We start from the raw sequence: 23774 nt of genomic DNA on the forward strand, positions 1-23774 counted from the left end.
AAGTGATACATATATATAATACACAAAAATATACTATGGAACCTAATCATACATAAGAATTTCCAACAAGAACGCTCGCCGTGAATTTGCACTCAAACATGTCTCTACCTTGCAGCCATCTGATGTTGGATTTCCAGTATAGTTTAGTTGCATATTGGTGAGTAACGCCCAACAACTTTGTGGTGAGTGTATAGTTTAGTGTCGTTCTCGCATTAATGGCAAGAGACGACTCCTCTCGTTTCTTTTCTGCCTCACCTGTTTTCTTGGGCCAGCAGCTATCCGTCTCCTTAAGAGCTTGCGGCTTTGTTAATTTTCCTGTGACTTGCACTCCTCTTGAACCCTTCGGTACTCTTCCCGGACGGCAGAACCATGGACCCGGAGGGGTCCAAGAGTAGTCATGAAGGAGAAGCGAGGAAAGAGAGGAAAGCTCAAAAGATTCCCTTCTTTAAGCTCTTTGCCTTCTCTGATGCACGGGATTACGTCCTTATGGCCTTGGGGTCAGTGAGTGCATGTGTGCATGGGGCCTCCGTGCCCGTCTTCCTCATCTTCTTCGGGAAGCTCATAGATGTTGCTGCCGTTGGCTCCAGCAACCCTGCCTCAGTTTCGCACAAAGTTGGAGAGGTACCAAGAAAGTCAGTCAGGCACAGCCCTGGCTTTAATGGCTCCGTGATCTGTTGGTTTGCCCGTTTTAATTATTGGGTTGGGTTTTTGATTCAGTTATGCCATTAAGGGTTGTACTGCTTCCAAAATGCTTCATGACAGATTTGAAGTTGAGTTATATTAATGATTACATAAAGTTAAAAGATGTAGGAGGGAGGGGGAGAGAGAGAGATGCAAAAGAGAAGTAGGAAGGCAGAGAAATATGAAGAAAATGCAACGTATCGGCATTGTAGCTCATTTTGTACAAATTAAGTATGATCTTCTGAGATTCTTTTTGAAAAATTATTAAATTTGTTCTTTCTTTTTTGCAGTACGCACTGGATTTTGTTTATTTGGGCTTTGGAATACTGGTTTCAGCATGGATAGGTACGTTGTTCATATCTCCTATTATAGGGGCTTTGGAATAAATTAAGGATGCTGCCCTATACCTCCAAACAACCACATCATTAAATAAATAAATAATTAAAAAAAGAAGAAGAAAGAAACAGTTTTTATTGCATTGGTTTGAATTCGCAGTTGCTCTTACTATTATTCTTATTGTTACTATTATTATCATCATCATCATCATCATCATCATTATAATAATAATAATAATAATAATAATAATAATAATAATAATAATAATAATAATAATAATAATAATAATAATAATAATAAGAGGGAGTAGGTGAACCCACCTGACTTTATGGAGTAAATGAAGGACAGTACGGTATTGTCAAGGGGCCCTTTCTGTACTGTTTTTTTATCTTCTTTCTCTTGATTTTGCTGGTTGCATTCATGCTAGATTGGCGTGAGCAACTACTGTACCAAAAGAAAAAAAAAGGATAGTACAGGGAGATCAATAGCAAAGTTAAGGTGTGCTATTTGTGGATGGGGAAGATGGTGATACAAACTTGATACGATTGAAAAATCTTCTTAAAATAGTGCGGAATCCAAGGTTGTAGCAGTTGCATTGCTTCCTTAAAAACTGAAAACTAGCCTTCAGGTTTGTTAAGAATGGCTTTTCACATTAGAGGAAGAATAGTGAATCTCCATATAAATTTGGCAATGCTAGAAAGAAGCATCACTAATTTATCTACTGTATCAAAATTCGCTAATGCATCTTTATAGTGTCGGAGACAACGTTTAAAAACATCGACAAGAAAAAATGAAAATTTTCCGAAGCTTTTTGGTAAGTATTATTATGTTATGATGCCTAAAAGTATCATTGAAAGCCAATAACAAGATGATGCTAATAAGTAATGTTCAAGAGTACCCACACCAATCCTTAATTTATCACAACGCCATGTTTCTTGCTAACTACGTTGCTTTAGACAGCTACAGATGGCTGCATTCACCAATTTCAAATTTAGAGCAGATCCAAAATTAATCTATTCTAATCAAAACAAAACTAAATAAGAACAGGTTTGGATAGAATAATGTGACTTGTATAGAAGATGGATTGAAGTTGGATCACTTCCCACTATAAACCAGAATTAACCCAAATTAATTCAGAACTTATATGCCATGTATTTCAAACTCCTCTTTGGATGTAAGATACTAATCTTTCTTTAGTAATAAAACTAATATAGCTGGTCATTACTTTATGTTTTTGATTGCAACTTCTTTTTGGTTGTCAATATATCAAATCTTATGTAGAATAGGTTGTTGATAATGTCAATACTAGATATTTATTTTAGTTTGCGCGTGTAGTATTTTTGACATGATATAAATAAAAAAGCAATAAATTGATAGAATAAATAGTAAACCATATTCGACCTGACTTGAATTGAAAAATGGATTGGACTTGGATTAGATTTTTTAACCTGATTCAAATATAGATTGGATTTTGGAGGTGCCAGTTCCCAACCCAACCTGAGCCACCTGCAGCTCTGTATTACTTTACATTCCTCCATGTAAATGAAAGGTGCAAAATTCCATTACTGCTGAGGCTCAATGAGTTTTTCCCCCAAAAGAAATGAAATGGACGAAGACCCATCACTATTTATTGAGCTCATAATCAAGTAGGGCCCCAAGAGTTTTGACAACAGATGTTTACTGTCTAGGAAAACCACTTTATCAATGACATTTTTTTTTTGGAAGGAAAATTTTGAGAAAAATTTTATTAGCAATGGGGAGAAGTTATAACATGTAAAATCATGTCTAGTATGAAAAGGAAAGGATGTCCCATCCAAACTAACATATCATTATTATCATTATTATTTTTTAAAATATTTCTAATACATTGGCATCATCATATCCTCCATGTTTTGCATATCATAATTGCCATGCCTTTCACAACGCTTGCTAACTTAGACTAATTCTAAGCTTTACTAACAATTTAGAAGTTCTCACTTATACTATTGACATTAGTGAATGATATTTTTGAGATACAATAATTCTTTATGAGAAAAATATCCACCCGTCAGAAATCCAAGCCATGGAGAAAAGAAAATAACTTAAACTGCATTCATCGCCGACCTCAAGCAGGATGGAGACTCTAGACCCTAGAACTCAGTGGGAGATGGTTGGGTACATTTTATTTCACTTTTTGTTCTCGGTTGATTGCTATATGGGCTAAAAATGTTAGGTAGCTGGTGACACAAGTTTTGGGCTATGCCTCTCTCCTTTTAGTTCCATTTCCCTCTTTCTTTTTACTTCTCCCCTTCTCTGATTTATTTTATGTCGGTCCATCAATATTTATTTTTCAGCTCAACTGTTGGTGATCAAAAATTAATACATGTAGTACCATCTCTTATAATGTATACACATATATATATTATATATACATATACATACACACACACACACACACACACACACACACACACACACATACATAAGGTACTACTAAGTTCGATTTCTTTAATACATTCATCTAAAATTATAATGGTTGGTGTCTTATGTAAAAGTACAAAAAAAAAAACCAAGGACATGTTTACTAAAGCTAAGAGTACTGATCATAAATTCATAGATAGTCGAGTAAAACATAGTAAATTACATATCACAAAAAATTGTATTATAACATTGTTGATACATACATAAATACATATATATGTATACAAACATGCATAGATATGAGCGTGTTTACATAGATATGTGTGTGTTTATATATTTTATGTTATTCCTTTCTTTTTTAATTTTATTAAATCATATTTTCTTGTAGAGGTGGCTTGTTGGATGCACACTGGTGAGAGGCAAGTATCAAAGATTAGATTGGCATATCTTCGAGCTATGTTGAATCAAGAAATAGGGGTATTTGACACCAAAGCTTCAACAGCAGAAGTGATTGCCTCCATTACCAATGATATTATTGTGATACAAGAAGCTATATCTGAAAAGGTTAGTGAACTTAGCTTGTCCTATTTATAAGTATATGCTCCTATTTGCTCTTTATAGTATTCAAACAAAAAAAAATTCTAATCTCTTTGAAATAAATCTAATCGTATGCCTCTTGGCAATAATTATTAGGAAACAAAATCAAGCAATAACCCTAACTAAAAAAACTAAACCTAGATAAACCTAAACCACAATGTACATGAAGCAAATTTATCTATATGGCTAGAAACTAATTAACAACCCTTGCAGCAATCTAGGAGGTTGCTTGTTATGTTTACATGAAACCATTATCTCATTGTAGAGGCTATTGCATGAAGTAATAGTCTATTATTTGACTTTATTACCATGTTATATAGTGACCACTGTATTATATAGTGACCATTATGTAACAACAACAACAACAACATTTCTTTGTCACCATTTATCAAATATTTTAAAATTTTAATCTGTATATTTTAGTTCAACAAAATTACATTATTCTTTGAATAGAAGCATGATAATTATATTGGAGTTGTTATTTATGCATTATTATTCGTTATTTTTTTGTTATGGAGGTCAACATGATCTGTCATTATAGTTATTATTGTACTTATTCTCAAAAAATTCAATTTGAACCAAATAGCGCCATTTATTTCTGATGTAACAATATAAAATATTTTTATGAAGAAAAAAAATTCCTCTAGAATGAATACAAGCTAGCATGTCCATTTGAGCAAAATCTTAGAGTTTAGGAAAATCATTTGATAAAAAATGATTAGTTAATAATGATTTCAGTGCGAACTGGCTTATTAGAGTTTTGAATGATCCATATTTTTTAATTTTTGGAATGGTTCTAACTACGTTACTAATAGGGATGGGCAGAGATGTTCATATAAATAACAAGGATGCATGCATAGATGAAGTTAAAGTAATAGCATTGTCAATGTCCTTGGTCCCTTTCTTGATTTGCAAACAAGTTAGTAATTGTATCAACATCTCTATTACATGTGTTTGGATTTTAATCTCTACAATGTTTTTCAAAAGTACCAAAATATCTTCCACCTAAGGATTCTCTTATCCTATTTAGCATCAAAGGTGCCAACATTTCAAGCTACTAAAGTTCTTGGTAGTTGGACCAATTGACCTTAAATTGGATCTTTTCTTCACTAGGCTTAGTGGGTTTGGGGTATTTGGAGAAAACTACTCCCTATTATATAGCTCATTGCCTGTGGGCCCTCCTATAAAAGGAAAAGACAAAAAACAAGGCACCAAGATAAGGGAATCACCAAACTTTGGGATCAATAGCTATTGGAATAGCTTCCCTTGCAGCCATGCCCTAGTAAAAAGTGGGCCATTATTCTCAGTGAAGAAAGAATTGGTGATCATTTGGCATTATTCTAGCACATGTGTGCACAAGAAAACCATGATCAATCTTAATAACAAAATTGGCCTAGAATGCTTTCTATGTTATTTCATAGATCTATCTATATTTAGGCTTGGCCCAAGCACAGGATGGAGGTTCCCATTCCTCTAGGGTTAGCAATTGGATTAGTTTAAACACGGTATAGGTTGGGTCAGATGCGGGTAGGTCTAAACATCTGCCAAATTGAACTTGACCCATTCATTAAATAGGTCAAAAATCTAGAACTGAACCTAATTTAATTTCTTATTAAACATAATTAGTCTGAGTTGACCCACATAACTGATATAATAAATGGCCGAATCAAGTTAAAGGGGTTAAACGGTTAAGTGGGTTTGAAATGGGCAAAGTGGGTTTTTGACAGGTTTAGCGGCTCTTGAACTAGTTAAACGAGTTGTATCATAGCTTGACCAAATTGAACTTGACCATTTATTAAATAGGTCAAAAATCTAGAACTGAACCTAATTTAATTTCTTATTAAACATAATTAGTCTGAGTTGACCCACATAACTGGTGTAATAAATGGCCGAATCAGGTTAAAGGGGTTAACTAGTTAAGTGGGTTTGAAATGGGCAGAGTGGATTTTTGACAGGTTTAGCGGCTCTTGAACTAGTTAAACGAGTTGGATCATGGCTTGACCAACTATTAGATCAGATAGGTTAAGAAGATCATAACTCCAAATTTGAACCCGACACATTTAATAAACAAGTTAGCTCAGATGAGCCTATTTTTGAGTTGGACCCATTTACACCCAAATTAATTGTGCTTAAAGTAGGTTCGTTGAAGATTGGATTGGTAAGTCGGGTTACAACTTGCCACTCGTAATATTTCAGCCATAGAGAATGGGTCACACTTTGATTTATACTTAGATCCACCCTTAGTCCTAGACTATGTAGGATGCTACCGTTAATCACTCTCCACTTTAATGGGGAATATAAATAATTTTTTTTCCAAAATTACTATAAAATTGAAGAAAATAGAATAATAAACTTATGTTGAGCTATGAGCCAGTATTTTTGCATTCGGATTGATATGTCCATTCGAATTAATAGCCTGCTAAACTTGAAAAACAAACAACAGTCAAAAGAATAAATGTCGAATAGTTTCATTGTAGAAGCTACACAAAGAGCATGTAGTACTAGGGCTAAGCTCTATACAATAAGGGCACAAATTTATAGGAACGCAACTCTAAAGTATTTTCAAACAAAGATCCTCACCTTATATGCACTCTGTAGCCTTAACAACTTCATCAATCCTTGCCCTTGTTAATATCCCTAATTAGAATTGTTTCCATATCAAACATGTTGTATTTAAGTGATGAGAAGAACCTTCCCGATCTTCTCCCCTACCCCCTACTCGTTTCTATCTGTATCGTCTCTACCGATTTCATCCTCAACCCACGTGTTAATACTCCCGCCATCCCCTACCACTACACCACCATCCTCACCATTGTCCTTTCTACTGCCCTTATCCTAATCTTTTCATCAAAGCCCACATATTACATCCTTATGGAGAATGAACCCACATCCACCATAAGAAATATAGCTTCTCAGCTGCTCTTTGCTCTTCTCTAGCTTAGCAGCCAAGTTTGACTTCTAGAAAATCTTTTGCTGAATGTCTTAACGAATATAAGAAAAAAGGTTCTAACTCTACCATTGCTAGGGCTTCCACCATCCCCCCATGCCACCTACCCTTTTCTCCTCTATCCCCCTTCCCTTTCCATCATTGGAATAGTATCGTCACCTCCCTTCACTGCTAGAATTGTAACCCCTCTATTCTTACTTTCTAAAATTCTAACTTCTGCTAACCTCAACTTTACACACCTTTATCCAGTTTTCAGGTTGTTTAAAAAAGGCCTTTGCTTCCGCTAAGGAGAGAGCCTAACCACTATAAATCTATTTGCAAGAAGCCACTTAAGAGCTTTTTGTATCATTTTTTGGCCATTCCTTCAAGACTTGCAAACAAACCACTCTACTTACACTTATAAAACCTAAACAAATACCAAACCAAGAATTTCAAGTGGCAAAGCTTTCCCTCCACTCTTTGTTGAAATGGACAAGATCTCCTCTTACCTCAAATTGGTTGCTTTTGTGGGCTTTGATTATCGTATCAAGGTAGACGATATTGTCACAAACTTTGCCCACAACACGAAGAGGGTAGGCTCTTGGTCCACTCATTACCAGGCTAGAAAAAATGAACTCTTCTTCTCCTACCCCTCTAACTCTATTGCTCAAAGCTGATGGTTGAAGGGCGCATATGAGGGGATAGATTCTCCTTGTTACTCAACCATTGAAATCAGCTTCAAGGTGGCATTCCTCAATACTTCTACTTTAAGATTGTGAGAGCATCCTTGATGTCTACTATGCTAGCCTATCCGGCCTCTATTGGAAGGATTTGAGCAGCTTGGATGTCCACTTTTTTATGCAAAGGTAGCAGTTCCAAAGCTTATTGATGTAACCATAGGGCCTTACATCTGTATGTTAAAAATAATGATTAGTTTCACCATGAAAATAGAACCATAGGGCCTTGCAAGCTCTATCTCCTTTTTTTCAGAAAAGGATTATGAAGGTGAAGAGGACCAAAAGTTCTAGAATGGCCTTGTCGGCTATTCATTATAAAGTGGTTCATGGCATTATCAACAGAACCATTCTGGCAACAATTCTTTTGAAAGACATAACATTGGTCATAACGAAAATGGCCCCATAATGACAAACTTGACTCCTCTAAACTTAACATGGTCTCACTAGTTTATCTCCCTCCCTTCTAAGACCAATATCTTAATGCTAGCCTACCATCCATATCCACTATTACCTTAAACGCAAATCTTTTCCTACTGTCATCCACCCTCAACCTTTTCAACTTGATGTCGAGCTACTGGAGCTATATTCCTTAGCAATATGCTTGATCCACCACCTACCTCGAAATTGATGCCATCCTATCCTAGCCTTCCTTGCTCCCTAATACTAGTAGCTAGATTTTTCTCTTCTTTGCTAGATGCTCTTTTGTTGTCCTTAATAATAAAGTAATACCATCGCCTCTTCACTACATCTCTTACCTCTCCTTCCACTCTACCACCCCCACCTTTTTGGCTTGGCAAGCCCCACCCTTTGGATTGGGAAGTAAAAGAAGTGCCTAACTTTCTTCCAAAAAAGTGAACCTTTTAGGATTTGAGAAAACAAACCTTTAAGAAGAATACATTATATCTATCAACTTTCTTACTTCGCATGACCTTATCAACCAAGGCAAGCATTATGGACTTTGTTAAAGTACTCTAGCTTGGGCTTTGCTATTCTGAAGCTAAAGAATTATGAATTGCTCCTACAAAAAGCTTGACCTCTCTGAGATCAAGCTATGACTTGCTTGAGGGTGACTTGAAGACCTACATACATTTTAGTTAAGACTTCCATCCTCCATGCAACCATGACTGACATTTCTTGACAACTTTTTACCTATTATTTTTCTCCTCCTTTTGCTTGTATATTGTAACTGCTAGCAATGTTTGGTTTATTTAGCTCTACTGGCAGTTTCTGACAAGAGTTAGAGGAATACCACAATTATGCTTTATAGCTTCCATCCATGATGAACTCCTAGTTCCTATAATGCAAGTCTCCTTAATGTTAATTTGCTTATTTTAAAAAAATCTTGGATTTATATTTTACCAAAATGTAGGTATTTATCCTAAATGATGGATGGCTCATGATATTATCTTTTCATTAAAGTATATATAACTTGTTTCCAAGTATCAAAACTCAGCACCTTCTACGTCAAAACTCTAAAGTCTATTTTTGACTAAATTCTATAATTGGCAATGTGAATTTGGATCTGTAGGTATCCTAGCATGTTGGACTTTTGACTTGGTTGTAGGATCTCTAATTCAAGCATAATGTTCATTTTCAAGTCTGATAACTCTCACTGGCTTCTCTCTATTGTGTGTGGTTTGGATGGCAATAATGTGGAATTTTTGGACAAACATAATGCTGTAAGATCATGTTGGCAAGGGTACTAGTTATTAATGAAAGATTTTAACATTATTTATTACAACTCAAAGAGAAAAGGAGCTTCAGCTTGGCCACTTCCTAAAAGTGTAATTATTTTATTAGTAATTTTGGTCTCCTAGAGATCAAACATAGCATCAAGTTTTTCACTTTGACTAACTTTAGAGAATAACTAAGTTTGGCTAGACTTGACCATTGCATCGCTTCCTTAGACTGGCCTTCAAAATTTCTGCTTTCTACTCCTTCTTAACAAGTTAGAACTACCTCTGATCATATTCACCAACTCTTTAAGTTCTAGTTGTAGCACCATAACTTAAAGATGTTATAATTCAAAAATATATCATATACCTATCCCAACTTCAATGACCTGGTTAAATCTTGGTGGTATATCACCTCGAGCTCTCTTGATGTTGTCATGAACTTTGTAGTCAAACTCTGTATTCTTAAAATTGAAGAGTTGGAGGAAGAGCAATGTGGGGACATATTGATGAAGAAAGAGACAAACCTTTTGCATATCAACTAGCTTGACAATCAAGAAGTAAGAAACCTCTCCAAAGATCAAGAAGTAAGAAGCTTCCCTAAATATCAAAGGAAAGAAAGATGCAATATGCAAGTTTAGCTAGAATAAGTGATTCAAAAGGAAACCTGAATCAAAAACTATAATCTATTGGTTGAAAGAAGGGGATGGGAACACAAATTTTTTTCATATTAGTGCTAGTAACAGAAAATAAAAAATACAATCCATCAACTAGAAGACCTAGTTAATACCATAATAGGACCAATGGACATAGAAAGACCTTCAGGTTTTATTTGATTGAGATTCTTGGAAGTAGTGGTAATAGAAGTGTTAGGTAGGATTGCTGCAATCTCTATCTTGTGAAAACTGTTCGCATGAATCCCCTTTGAAAATAATTAATTATTAACTATAATCATTTATAAAAATAATTATTTGTAAAATATTTTAAGTTACTATTTGGCTATCTTTAATATGTTTGACCATGTCTCTATTCTAATATGGAGACTACTATTACAATAGTTTTCATGTTGGATAGCTTGACCTTCCAATAAATCTTTGTACTATTATTAAGGATATAGTCAAGTGTATCATAGTGGATATACAAGTTTAGAAATAAATTTACTAATCTCCAGAATACAACATGACATCCTATCATTCAAGTTAAGGGATCACTAGCAAGCTTATTAACCTAGTTCATCCCCTACTTGACAGTACTTTATGAGATAAATTATTAGTATTGACAATTCAGTATAATGGCACACCAGAATCTCAGTGCGATGTCTCACCTCGGTGAAAGAGAAACTTAATAAAGTCACTATTTACCTTAACAACCTTATAACAACAATGCCCAACATTATCTATAGTTGTGAACAAAATTCAAGTACTTAGGAATATCCAGTCCTTCCTATAAAAATCATTTCATCCATTTGGATAAACCTCCAGAGTATCTATGGACTCTTTTTTGACTTTATGATCGATGTACTTTATGATGTATGTATCTGTGTGTAGATTGGAGATGGCCATTATTCCCTAACTATTATTTATATTAAATACACAAATGTCTTTTAGGGCAACCCTACTTTCAATATTACCTTCGTACACCTTTGGAAAGATAGGTGGTATCAAAATATGCCTTCTATGGTATGGATTGAGTGATTTCAATGGAGGTTACTATTTGAAAGGATGGGAACATATCTGTCGATTTAAGAAATTGGTGGATTTGGAATATTAGACCTCAACTCATTTAAGCAAACTCCTCATGAAATGGTGGTGGAAAATTTTTTAGCAACAATAAACACCTTGGAGGAATTGATATATATTTATATTATATCAGTAGAAACAAGCCAATCTTCTTATCTCTCTTCCATAGGTTCTCTTGGAGCTGCATCCACTAAGTTTGTTCCCAATTCTTCTAAAGCATGTCATTCTCGATTGTCAACGAGCATCATATCTTCATTTGGTATGATAACTGTATTGCAAATTCCTAACTTATTCTTGCAAGTAATCTAGCCATAGCATCTTCTTGGCAAACTTCATGGCTATTACCAACTAGTTGAATGACTTTGGACAACCTTTTAGTTTAGAAAGTTGTGTGAAAACTCTAGTGCTAGCCAACATTGTGTAGCAAATTTTAACCTTATTGGAGAGGATAAAGTACTATGGAAGTGGAATATAAAGAATACACTCATGGTCAAGAACAATGTTTATTTCTTCACCAATGGATGTGTCTATTCCTTTCTAACTTATGTTGCTTGGAAGCTACCAATACCAGGAAAGGTAAAGGCGTGCTATGACACATTATATTCTTATTTAAAGATTGGACCTCCACTTTCCAAAGCAACAAGTTTCTATCAACTCTCTTACCTTCCTCCTAGCTCTAGCCTCTCTGTAATTCCCACCTCTTGTAAACTCACTCCTTTCCATGCTTCGACTATATCATATACATACTGCTTAATGATTTTGGGTTAGGAATTCCAACTCTAGTTCTCAAATACCTACATTCGATTTCAAGAAAAAAACAATATAATCCTTAGACCCAACCTAGCCATGATTATCAACTGTATAACCTATATATTGGTCCTGATCACGAAAGGGAACAAGAAACATTAATAACTTAAAAGGTTATAATGGAACCAACATTCAATCAACCTACTTCTATTCCAATCACTTTTTTGAGGGAGAAAGGAATGGAGACCCAACTGTATTATAATTACCCAACTCCAAAATTCTTGGAGATGCATTATTCAAGGCCTGAACTTAGAAACATTGGTTTTTTAGCAAAGGGATTTGGCCGTTAGGATAAGCCCCAATTTATCCAATTCCTCTTATCATTATGCAAAATCTAGAATCTTTCATTTTATTATCAAGAAACAAAGAGTGGGCGAAGAAAGTTTATAGGCATAGAGAATATTAGAAAATTAGTGATGATTGCCATATCTTTCCATAACCTAGGATCTTATGAAGCCTATCATTAATATAGTGGGCAATTGCATAAAGACTACACCCCGACCATGAGACCCCATGAAAGGGCTTTGAAGTTTAGAGATTTAGCTAATTTTGATGAACAAACCCCAATATGATATATATTTGAGGTTCTTTCAATAATTTTGCCCTTGGATTTCAGTCAAAGATGATTGAAATACATTTGCTAAACATTTAATACACATTTATGGGATGTCTGGTTGTTTAAACTATCACTAGCCTCGTATTTAGATCTAGAACAAAATCATTAGGGATCCCTAAATATGTTCATCCATTCTCCAAAAAAAAGTCCAACTTTTTTATGAAAGATCAACAACAAAGAGAAATTTTTATGCAAAATCCACACAAACTAATTATGACCATTTTTTATTCCAAATAGTTTTGTTAAAGGTTGCTAGAGTAGGTTGTGAAAAAATTAGTTTTTGCTTTTCTTATGATAGTAATTAACACCTTGGTTGATGAGGATGCATTAAGATAGGTACCATGATATTATAGGAATGATGGTTCCTATAAAACTCCCTCCACTCTACAATTAGTTTTTAGTGTAAGGGTCATAGGTTTTTGGGTGAGGAGGAGAGGCCATGCACCTCAAAAAAGAGAAAGGCGATTCTTAATGTTGTAGAAGTTGAGAAACTGTTCGAGCTTGAGCAAGCAAACTCAAAATAGAGCCTGATGGCGAGAAAACCTAAGACAACAATTGAAGCAGATCTAGAGATATGAGAGAAACTCTTCCATCTGAAGATTCAGATAAATCAGAGTATCATTGAGGCTATTGTAGATCTTGAAAGCTAGAAGAATCTTATATTTGAAAATCTGCTTCAAAAGCTGGCTAGATCTAGTAGGACATTGAATTAAAGATCACAAAGTAGTGCACTTTCAAATTCACTATAACTAAGAGGTATATTGATGAGGTAATATGTGAAATAGTTTCTTTGAATGTTTGCCAAGTTATCCTTGGGAGCCCATACTTTTGGAATCGAGATGCAGTCTTCTACCGACGTTTGAAGAAGAATTGATTCATAAAATATGGAAAGGAATTTATAAACAACGCCTCCAAAACATAAGAAAATATAGACCTTGCAATTGCTGCCCAAGCGAACCAACTTGTTAATGCCTGCAACAAGTTTGTGATGATGGTACAAAATTCTAATACTACTATGAGAGGCCAAGAGTTCTTTGGTTCCATTGATCGATCTACCAAGATCAAGATTGAGGAGTCTCCATTGTCGTCATCGACAAGGAAGGACCACGAGGAGCATCCCTACCATGAAGTACAGATGCAGGAGTAGAGCAAGTGATTTGCTGAGACTTAAAAGCGAAGAAGAGCGAAGCTAGAAACAATCTCCATTGACGGAGAAGCAGACGTTTCTCCATTTTCAGTTCTTATTTAGCAAGATCTAAATCTCCTAAACAATGGAAATCCTGATCTAAGAGGATCCTCAGACTCGATGTGGACCACTTTGACCACTACGAACGGGGCTGGATAGGATTCAAGAAAGAGATCTGCCGCATCAGAAAGTCGAGTCGTACCCAAAATTTTTGAAGGCCATAACTCGATCATACGATGCCTTATTGAGATTATTTTTTCTTTAAAATTGGATATCTTTTCGAGATTTACAACTAGGAGGTTAAAATAGGATGAAATTTCATCATTTAGACCCTAAAACGTGCTGGACAAACCAAAATTTTTTTTTCGGATAAGAATTTTACCGGGTGTAGCTCTCTATCTTAGAAGCATCAGGCAGAGAGATAGAAAGCAGAGTTCATGTAGAGGTCGAGATCCACCTTCTCGAGATTTTTAGTTTTTTCCTACTAGAAAATCCTATTTTAGAAAAAAGAGTCGTACTAGGATTAGAAAGAGGAAATCGACCCAAATGTGTTAGGACGGACTTTACATTATAAATAGAGGCTATGTACCTTATTTTTTTTAATCATTAATAATAAAAAAAGGATTGAAGCCCTACTTTTAAGATTTCTCCATCTTCTTCTAGTTATCTTCTTAAAAATTTGAGTTGAGCAAGTTGAAGAGAATCTTTCTTCTTCCTGATTGAATCAAGGAGAATTGTCCATTGGCATAATGGGGGATAGGTTAGGGAAGCTAGAACATAGGAGAAGGGGAAAGAAGAAATAAGGAGGAAATTAGGAGAGTTGGGTTGTGTAGGTTAGATAGACAAGAGAAGGAGCATGTGGTGCAGAAAAAAGAAAATGGGTGGGGGGGATAGTAGCATGAAGATAAGAGGGCAGGGTCACAAGTCAAATGCATCCACATTCAAAAATTAAATTAAAATAATAAAAAAGAAGACAAACAAAATAAAAAGGAAAAAAAGAAATGTGAGGAGAAATGAAGGAAATGGGGACAGGGGTGTGTATACCAATCTCGCCTCCTTGGCTAGTGGATGCATGTGAAAGGAAATGGGGAGCGGATAGAGGACCTCCCAGTTTGTGGATGCACAAAGAAGGAAGCTAGGAGGGGATACAGTCCCCTTTGACTAGTGGCCCACAAAAAAAGAGGGGATGGGGAATAATCACATGTCGTTTCTTGTCTAGTAATCAAGCAAAGAAGGAAGAGGAATCTATCTCTCCCCAACTAGTGAGATATGAAGAAGGAAAAGAGAAATTAGGGAAAGGTGCATGCCCCCTCCCCTTAGCTGGCAATTCGGTTAGCTCGAGAAAAGAAATATAGAACCAAGGAAATAGAGAAAATAGGAAAAAGTAGAAGGAAAGGAGGATGATGGTGCTTGCTTTGATTTTCTCACAAGAGGATGGGAAGAAGGAGAGGGGAAACAAGGAATTCAAGAAGTGTACAAATATTTTAGAGAGCTAGGTGGTCAAAAAAATTAAAGCACAAAATTTCTTTTAAGGTTGGGGGGGGGGGGGGGGGTGGGGGCAATAGAATGTAATGCTCGAAATCCTCCTCCACTGTTCCTCTTTCCTTCTTTTCTGTTTTCTTTTCTTCATTACCGCAATAAGCTAGCAATTCTCACTTGCTTTCTTTCTTTTCTCTCCTTTCTTATGTGAGCCTACGCGGATGTGTGTTTAGTCCCACAACGACTATATTCTGGAGAGATCTTGGTTACTTGTACAAGGCCATAGAACACAAATAATACCTTATTGGCTAGCTTTTTCTAGGTGAAGTCCAGAGTTATTGTAGACTGTATTAGAGTGGACTTTGCCCATGGTCCATGTTAACTAGGGTACACTATACTCGAGCCTTTTGGGGTTGTATACAGGTCGATGGTGGTGTTTGTGATAGGATTTGATTAGATTTGGACCCTTAGCATGGTGAGAATGCAGATTTTAAATAAGGGGAGTATGTGAAAACCCATATGGGTGTGTTTAGTCCCATATCAGTTATGTACTGGGTGCTTATACAGAGTGAAGGATAATACTTTTTGGCTAGTCATTTTGGATAAGGTCTTGCATCGTTACATATTGACTATTAAATTTTAGTCAAGTAGCAATGCATTTTAGTGCTGAGCATAACAGATCGTACTTGTATCCACTTAGAGTGAAAGAAGGATTTGTCGTCCTTTCGCACAAATTTAGATCATCTATTGCTTCTTTTAGGATCTGTGCAAGTAGATGAATGATGGAGTTTAGAGTGCTTTGAGATTTATATGGTGGGTTATCCAACGATGGATGGGCATGAAGGATAGCAAATCCTTCTTCCGCATAAAGGATATAATTGCAATCTGGGCAGAACAGGCACTAAAATAATGAAGGTTTGGCTAGGTAAAATTTTGAAGGCCAAATAGAGACATGTTTTCTTGTTAGTGGACCCTATTTGATTTTTGTTTGATAGACTTTTGATTCTTGTATCATGGATTTATCAGATTGTAGGCGTCATCTATATATAAATCAATTTTGAAAGCAACCACGTGACCAACAAATTTACTTTTATGTATATTTGCCATAGAATGAAGATGGTAAAAATGTAGTTAAAACATATGGATCACAATTATAAATTTTAAACGGTAGACTATGTAGGAAAAATAAATAATTGTTAAAACATCCTTCTATATATTGTAACAAAAAGATATGTGACAAGGAAATTCTAACAATGAAAAATATACATTTGATTCTTATTTGGATCACTAGATATTTGGTTGGGCTGTTTTAATTTTCATAGATATCAAGGATTATGTGATGTTATTAGAACCCAACCTCAAGAGTAACAATTAATTAATTTTCTATGTAATGAGTCATAGATGCATGTTTAGCACGTACGCTTTCTTACTTCTGATGCGAACTTTTGGTTTAACTTCTTTGCAGGCTGGAAACTTCTTGCACTTTATGACCCGTTTCATTGTGGGAACTGCAATTGGATTTTCCTATGTTTGGCAAGTCAGCCTTGTGACCTTGTCTGTAGTCCCCTTGATTGCCATTTTTGGCGGGACATATGTCTACGTTGCTACTGGTCTTATCGCTAAAGTTCGAAAATCTTATGTTAAGGCTGGAGAAATAGCCGAGGAGGTGGATCTTCTCATCATAAAATTTCTATATATACATTAATTGCTGACAATTAAACTATGCTAAACTTCTCTAAGAATTTTTATGGATGCAGGTGATTGGGAATGTTCGCACTGTCCAAGCATTCGTTGGAGAAGAGAAGGCTGTGAAATCATACAAGAACGCACTTTTGGAAACATACAAGTATGGGACGAAGGCAGGGCTGGCCAGGGGCCTAGGCATTGGATCCACGTACTTTGTTCTTTTCTCTTCATGGGCACTGGTTTTATGGTACAGCAGTGTTACCGTCCATAAGGGCATATCCAATGGAGGAGAGGCATTTGCCACCATGATGAACGTCGTCGTTGCTGGCCTGTAAGTTGTTGGCAAAGTTTGTCATAGTAGTTAGTACCAGACGTAACGTAACGTATCATACTGATATGCAATCTCGTACTATACCGATATTCAATATGCCTCGCCGTCTCGTACCATATCACGTATCGACACCATCAAAGGATGGTACCGTTATAAAAGCTTAGCATCAAAATGGTGAACCTCGGTTGTTTAACTATTTTCATTTATAAAATTACTTGATTATGATATATTGAAGTGGCCTGTGGGAGAAATCTTTTTTTTTTTTTTTTTTTTGAGAAAACAAAGTCCCGGGTGCCACCACCAAGCCCCGGAGCCCTCCCAAATGGAGGGGAACTTTATTTAATATGAAATTGAAATCATTTAAACAATCCCACTAGTTAAATTGTTTTCAACGTACTCTAAATCTGTGTTGATTAATCCTAATTAAACACTTTAACCTGAGGCAGCAAACCTTATTCTGCACATGTGGGTCACATTTATGGGCTTGGACTTTCACCAAAGGTAGCAAACTGCAAACCTTATCCATTTAAATTTTTGAATGTTGTATGATCAATTCTGTATGTGGTCTTAACATTTTGATTGGTATTAATTCCTGCTCGGAGAACCTAGAAAACGAATTAAACTGCTAGAAAATCATCGTTGATCATGGAGACCTAAAAGAGTCTAAAAGAGGAAACTATGTTGATCAATAGTTACATCTTCTATTATTTTTAGTGACAGACAACAGATTTAAAGATACTTCTTGTAGTTAAGATATGAATCATCTGTAGATTTGTTGAAGGATTAGGTGAAATTTTGCTATCGAGTCAGTTTGGAATGAATAAGTAGTTTTCTTGTCTCCTCTTTTTTTTTTTTCTGCATGTTTTTCTGTGTTGTGTAAAGAAGGGTAAACCTATTAAGTTGCGCATTGTGTTTAAAAAGAAAAAGAAGAAGCCAAAAAAAGGAAAATTACCGTCGATGCAGACAAGTATAAGGAAATTACTTGCTTCTACTTCGAGACTTGAGGGAGCTCTTCATCGATTTATGTATAATATTGATTAGTGCAAATAGCTAACCATCTCATGTTTTCCATGTGAATTGCAAGTGCTGTGTTAACTTTTATCCTTTTATTCAAGGAACAGCGTCCACAAATCTATATATATATCTGATGATGCAATCCAAGTGTAAGACAATCTGCTACTTGAAATGCTATGCAGGTCCCTTAGACAGGCAGCACCAAGTGTTTCCATAATCATAAGAGCAAGAACTGTCGCACATCCCATATTTGAGATGATAAAGAGGCAAGCAGCTGCCAAAGCAAGATGCAGTACCGGGAAGACACTGCCCAAGGTGGATGGGCACATCCAGTTCTGCAATGTGAGCTTCAGCTACCCGTCGCGGCCATTTGCGCTCGTCCTCGATGAGTTCAATTTGGACATACCATCTGGAAAGATCGTTGCTCTCGTGGGCGGAAGCGGATCAGGAAAGAGCACGGTGATCTCCCTCATCGAGCGGTTCTACGAGCCCCTTTATGGAGCTATATTACTAGATGGATGCAGCATCAAGGATCTGGAGCTCAGGTGGCTGAGGCAGCAGATTGGTTTGGTCAGTCAAGAACCTGTGCTTTTTGCCACCAGCATTCTAGAGAACATCCTCTATGGGAAATATGATGCAACTGATGATGAGATCACCGATGCTCTCAGGCTGTCGGGGGCACTAGACTTCATTGAGAACCTTCCTGATGGATATGAGACGCAGGTGACGATCTCTTTTGTTTTATAATAACAGCATTAATTTGGCACCATTTTATTACAGTTATGGAGCATGTAAATGCGCAAATGGCTCAGGTAGGTGAGAGAGGGATCCAGCTCTCAGGAGGGCAGAAGCAGCGAATTGCGATATCTCGAGCGATGCTGAAAAACCCTGCGATTCTTCTCCTCGATGAGGCCACGAGTGCTCTGGATGCGGAGTCTGAGAAGAGCCTTCAAGAGGCTCTCGACCGGATCATGGTGGGTCGCACGACGGTCTTGGTCGCCCATCGGCTGTCTACGGTCAGAAATGCGGACATCATCACTGTTTTTAAAGCTGGAAAAATCGTGGAGGCTGGAACTCATGAGGAGCTCATTGCAGATCCTCAGGGTGCCTATTTCTCTCTTGCTAGGCTCCCAGAGCAGCAACCATTCCACCTGGAGAATGTCACTGCTGAACGAACTCTAAGGTTTGGATTTAGTCCCCACTCAGAGTTTCTCCCTAGAATTGTGGACTATGCTTGACTCGGTTTAATTCGGAATTCCAAAATTCCAAAATTTGGTTTATTTACACAAGAATTTGGAAAGGCTGAGAACCTTACATATTCAGATCGGTACGTAGCTCGGTACGCCTCATGTTATGGATGATACAGAGCTTGTACTGATTTGAAGTTATGGTTTAATTCCAAAATTTGAACCTTACATATTCAGATCGGTTTAATTCGGAATTCCAAAATTCCAAAATTTGGTTTGTACCGGTTTTCTTCCGATATGGTGCATCCATACTAGGGGTATGGAGCAGTACAGCAAACCATACTAAAAAGAATCTTTCTCACATTTAACCGGGCTTCTTGTTAAACAGAAATACATTCCAAGGGATGAACTTTAAAATAGAAATTGTCAAATGCACTCCAAGTTTAAGTCTCGTATGTATCGTGCATATGTCACTACATTCACTTAATTCTTTTTGTTTCTTCTTCTTCTTTTGCATTTTTAGCATGAGATCTTCACTGGAACTATCAGGTAGATGGACAAGCCTTGGAGTTAGCTTTCACTCCGAGGGGGACTCCATCAGCCGTTGCAATCCAGATGCGGATGGCTTGCCAAAGGTGAGGCCAGTTTCTATGAGAAGATTATATTCCATGGCTAGTCCTGATTGGATATTTGCGCTGTTTGGAACCATAAGTGCCTTTATTGTTGGTATCCAAGTACCGCTCTTTGCCCTCGGAATTACACAAGCTCTAGTTGCCTTCTACATGGATTGGGAGACCACGCAAAGAGAAATTAGGAAGCTTGTAATCCTTTTCTGTGGTGGCGCTATTCTCGCCATATTCTCTCATTCTGCCGAGCACCTCAGCTTTGGAGTTCTTGGGCAAAGACTCACACTTCGCGTTCGTGAAAGGATGTTTGCAGGTAATTTTTTTTACCCACTTTCCCAGCCTAAAATAGAGCAGGTGTGATCCTTTGATGCTTGTGTTTGGATAATTCAATGGCAGCGATGTTGCGTAATGAGATGGGATGGTTTGATAACATGAGAAATACCTGCTCGATGCTGTCATCTCGACTGGAAGCTGATGCCACTCTGCTGCAAACGATCGTTGTCGACCGCTCATCGATCCTCCTGCAGAACGCTGGAATGAGTGTGGCATCAATAGTCATTGCCTTCATTTTGAATTGGCGGATAACTCTAGTGGTACTGGCCACATACCCATTCACAGTCACTGGGTATATGAGTGAGGTATGAATTCCCTTGTCCTAGGATTTGTGAACATATTTGACCACCCACTCCGATTTACTGATCCAAATATTTGATTCATCTCACAGAAACTATTCCTGCGAGGTTTTGGGTTGAACTTGAGCGAGGCCTACTTGAAGGCCAACACGCTTGCTGCTGAGGCTGCAAGCAATATCCGCACGGTGGCTGCCTTCTGCTTGGAAGAGAAGGTTGTTGAGCTCTATGCCCGTGAGCTCAAGGAACCCTCCAAGGGCTCTTTCCGACGCGGCCAGACTGCAGGCCTTTTCTGTGGCCTTTCTCAGTGCTTCCTTTATTCCACCTTTGGCCTTGCCCTGTGGTATGCTAAATATGCTGCCTGCGCGAGAACTTATTTTTAATATGCATCTTAATTTGTGTCAGTGCGACACTCAAGCTTTATTCATCGCTGAATTAATCTTGGCGAAATTTTGATGGTCCAAGCGGCTTAAGTTTTTACTGGATCTTGGATTAGTTATTCTATGTTAGATTTCCAGAGCTATCCCACTAAATAAGCTTCTTTGATAGCATAAATGACTTTTAACTAGGCTTTCTATAGTTTCCCTCAAAAAAAAAAAAAAAAAAATAGCTGTAGAGATTTCCGCACGCCTCACTTGATTTCTAGCTTTGTGACATCAAACAGATATATAGGTCAGGTTAGTTTGATGTTGTCAGAATATTAGCATACATTTGGATAGAATGAGCTCTTGTGGAACCTACCCAGCTTAGTATTTTGGAATTCAGTAGCTCAGCATGCAATTCAAGTTCTTGGGCACCCAAGTTAGTTATGTGTATGATGCTTTAGCCATAATGCAGTTGCCAAGTGTTTGTTGTATGACCCACAATATGTATGGATAAGAATTCATCATCTCTGTTATTGCAGGTATGGATCTGTCCTAATGGGCAAGGGGCTCGCAAGCTTCGGGTCTGTCATCAAAAGCTTTCTCGTCTTGATGGTAACGGCAGCGGTCACAGGAGACACCGTTGGCCTGGCGCCGGACATCATGAAGGGAAATAAGATGGCATCATCAGTATTTGAAGTTATCGACAGGAAGACTGAGATGGATGGTGACATAGGTGAGGATGTAGGGATGGTGACGGGGGAAATTGAGTTGAGAAGAGTCGAGTTCCACTACCCTTCAAGGCCTGATGTTCAGGTTTTCAAAGATTTCAATTTGAGAATAAAGGCCGGCAAGAGCATGGCGTTGGTTGGGACCAGCGGGTCCGGCAAGAGCACGGTGCTCTCTCTTATATTAAGATTCTACGATCCAATTGCTGGGAATGTGATGATTGATGGTACGCCATCTTGTTCTTGTAATAAACTTTATTTGCATTCTCCTGTCGTAACTTGTTTTTAATCAATGATCTGATAGGTAAGGATATAAAGAAGCTCCGGTTGAAGTCTCTCCGGAAACACATAGGCCTAGTTCAGCAAGAGCCAGCTCTATTTGCCACAACAATCTACGAAAATATCTCATATGGCAAGGATGGCGCGACGGAGGCCGAGGTGGTTGAGGCTGCTAAGCTTGCTAATGCCCACTCCTTCATCAGTGCCCTTCCGGACGGCTACTCGACCGAGGTTGGGGATCGAGGGGTTCAGCTTTCAGGCGGGCAGAAGCAGCGGGTAGCCATTGCACGAGCCATCATCAGAAATCCTGCCATCTTGCTCCTTGATGAGGCTACGAGCGCGCTTGACGTCGAGTCGGAGCGCATAGTGCAGCAGGCTCTGGAAACAGTCATGAAGGACCGCACCACCGTTGTGGTGGCACATAGGCTATCTACTATTCAGAGTGCCGATATCATCTCAGTCTTGCAAGAGGGGAAGATCGTAGAACAAGGAAATCACTCAAGCTTGCTGGAGAAAGAGAATGGAGCCTACTATAAATTGATTAACTTGCAGCAACAACAGTAACAAAAGCAGTAGGGGGGCCTGATTGACGTAAACTTCAAGGATGACTTGTTTCATACTACAAACCAGTCATGTTTGGGTGTTGGTTGGGTTCTTGTATGGAGATCTTTCATAAAAGATATGCGGCTTTGGGCGACGATTTAAAATAAAGTAAAATATTTTAAATACAATCTCCATATGTTTTTCCATGTTTTTGACAAGTAATCATGATATAGCTCGAGTTTGCAAGTGATACATCATTTGTTTTAAAGGGAAAGATAAATATGTATTTGTTTGTGGGAATTATGATAACTGGCATGCACTTTTTTCTGGTTTCTTTTCATTCATATGTGATAATGTTATACATCATAATTGAATGTTTTGAAGCTGTTTTGATGCTTGTATAGTTTATCCTTAGAATATTTTCGTAGTTCACAGTGAGAAGAACTTTCTGGGAGTCCCAGATTCTTATAATATGGATTCATCCTTTCAGCAGAATCTATTATTGCTAGATGATCATGATATTATGAAAATAAGCTTAATTCAATGAATGCCTTTTGGGAGGTTTATGAATATGCGCGCGAAGGGTCACCTTGAGAGTGGTGATTCATGTATTTAGGTTTTCTATGTGCATTTAAGTAGTTCATATAATTGGATTTTCTATGTGCATTTAAGTGGTTCATGTATTTGGGTTTTCCATGTGTATTTAAGTAGTTCATGTATTTAGATTTTCAATGTGCATTTAAGTGGTTCATGTATTTAGGTTTTCCATGTGTATTTAAGTAGTTCATGTATTTAGATTTTCAATGTGCATTTAAGTGGTTCATGTATTTAGGTTTTATATGTGCATTTAAGTAGTTCATGTATTTGGGCTTTCTATGTCCATTTAAGTGGTTCATGTATTTAGATTTTCATGTACCTAGTATCACGCCCCGAGCTCGAGGCGCGGCGGACCGCACAGGCATGCAAGGCAGCAGATCATATCAAAGCAAATGCAAATGCTTAAAATGATGTAATTATTTAAGTTGGTCAAAAGCAGTCTTACAAAATTTCAAAATAACATTTGCCAACATAATTCAAATGTCATACTAATCTAAAATGCTAATAACTAAAGGAATAATAGCGCACTCTCCAATCCCGTGCGATCAAATCTCTAGATTTGAAAAACAAAGAAAACAAGATAATGAGCTATACTAGCCCAATAAATAACAAAAT

At 37.2% G+C, this 23774-nt stretch overlaps 1 protein-coding gene across 1 annotated transcript; it reads left to right on the forward strand.

The window, feature by feature from the left end:
- The first annotated feature begins 82 nt into the window (after nucleotides 1-82).
- On the forward strand, nucleotides 83-22750 carry LOC103697148 (ABC transporter B family member 2-like). The gene is made up of 12 exons (XM_008778948.5): nucleotides 83-621; nucleotides 972-1026; nucleotides 3806-3981; nucleotides 16643-16843; nucleotides 16935-17194; nucleotides 18391-18931; nucleotides 19021-19391; nucleotides 19919-20334; nucleotides 20418-20659; nucleotides 20746-20993; nucleotides 21555-21967; nucleotides 22045-22750. The coding sequence occupies exons 1-12, from the start codon at nucleotides 370-372 to the stop codon at nucleotides 22581-22583; spliced, it is 3714 nt and encodes a 1237-aa protein (XP_008777170.4). The 5' UTR covers nucleotides 83-369; the 3' UTR covers nucleotides 22584-22750.
- Nucleotides 22751-23774: the final 1024 nt, after the last annotated feature.

The sequence above is a fragment of the Phoenix dactylifera genome, chromosome 16 (genome assembly GCF_051530095.1).
Source record: "Phoenix dactylifera cultivar Ajwa chromosome 16, Ajwa_hap1_PhDact_Kaust_v1.1, whole genome shotgun sequence".
Taxonomy (NCBI): domain Eukaryota; kingdom Viridiplantae; phylum Streptophyta; class Magnoliopsida; order Arecales; family Arecaceae; genus Phoenix; species Phoenix dactylifera.

Bases quoted from the DNA above. Each gene is read 5' to 3' on its own strand.
- LOC103697148 (XM_008778948.5), top strand. From the start codon at position 370: ATGGACCCGGAGGGGTCCAAGAGTAGTCATGAAGGAGAAGCGAGGAAA. The intron at 622-971 runs GTACCAAGAAAG...TCTTTTTTGCAG, and splicing joins TTTCGCACAAAGTTGGAGAG to TACGCACTGGATTTTGTTTA. The intron at 17,195-18,390 runs GTAAGTTGTTGG...AATGCTATGCAG, and splicing joins AACGTCGTCGTTGCTGGCCT to GTCCCTTAGACAGGCAGCAC.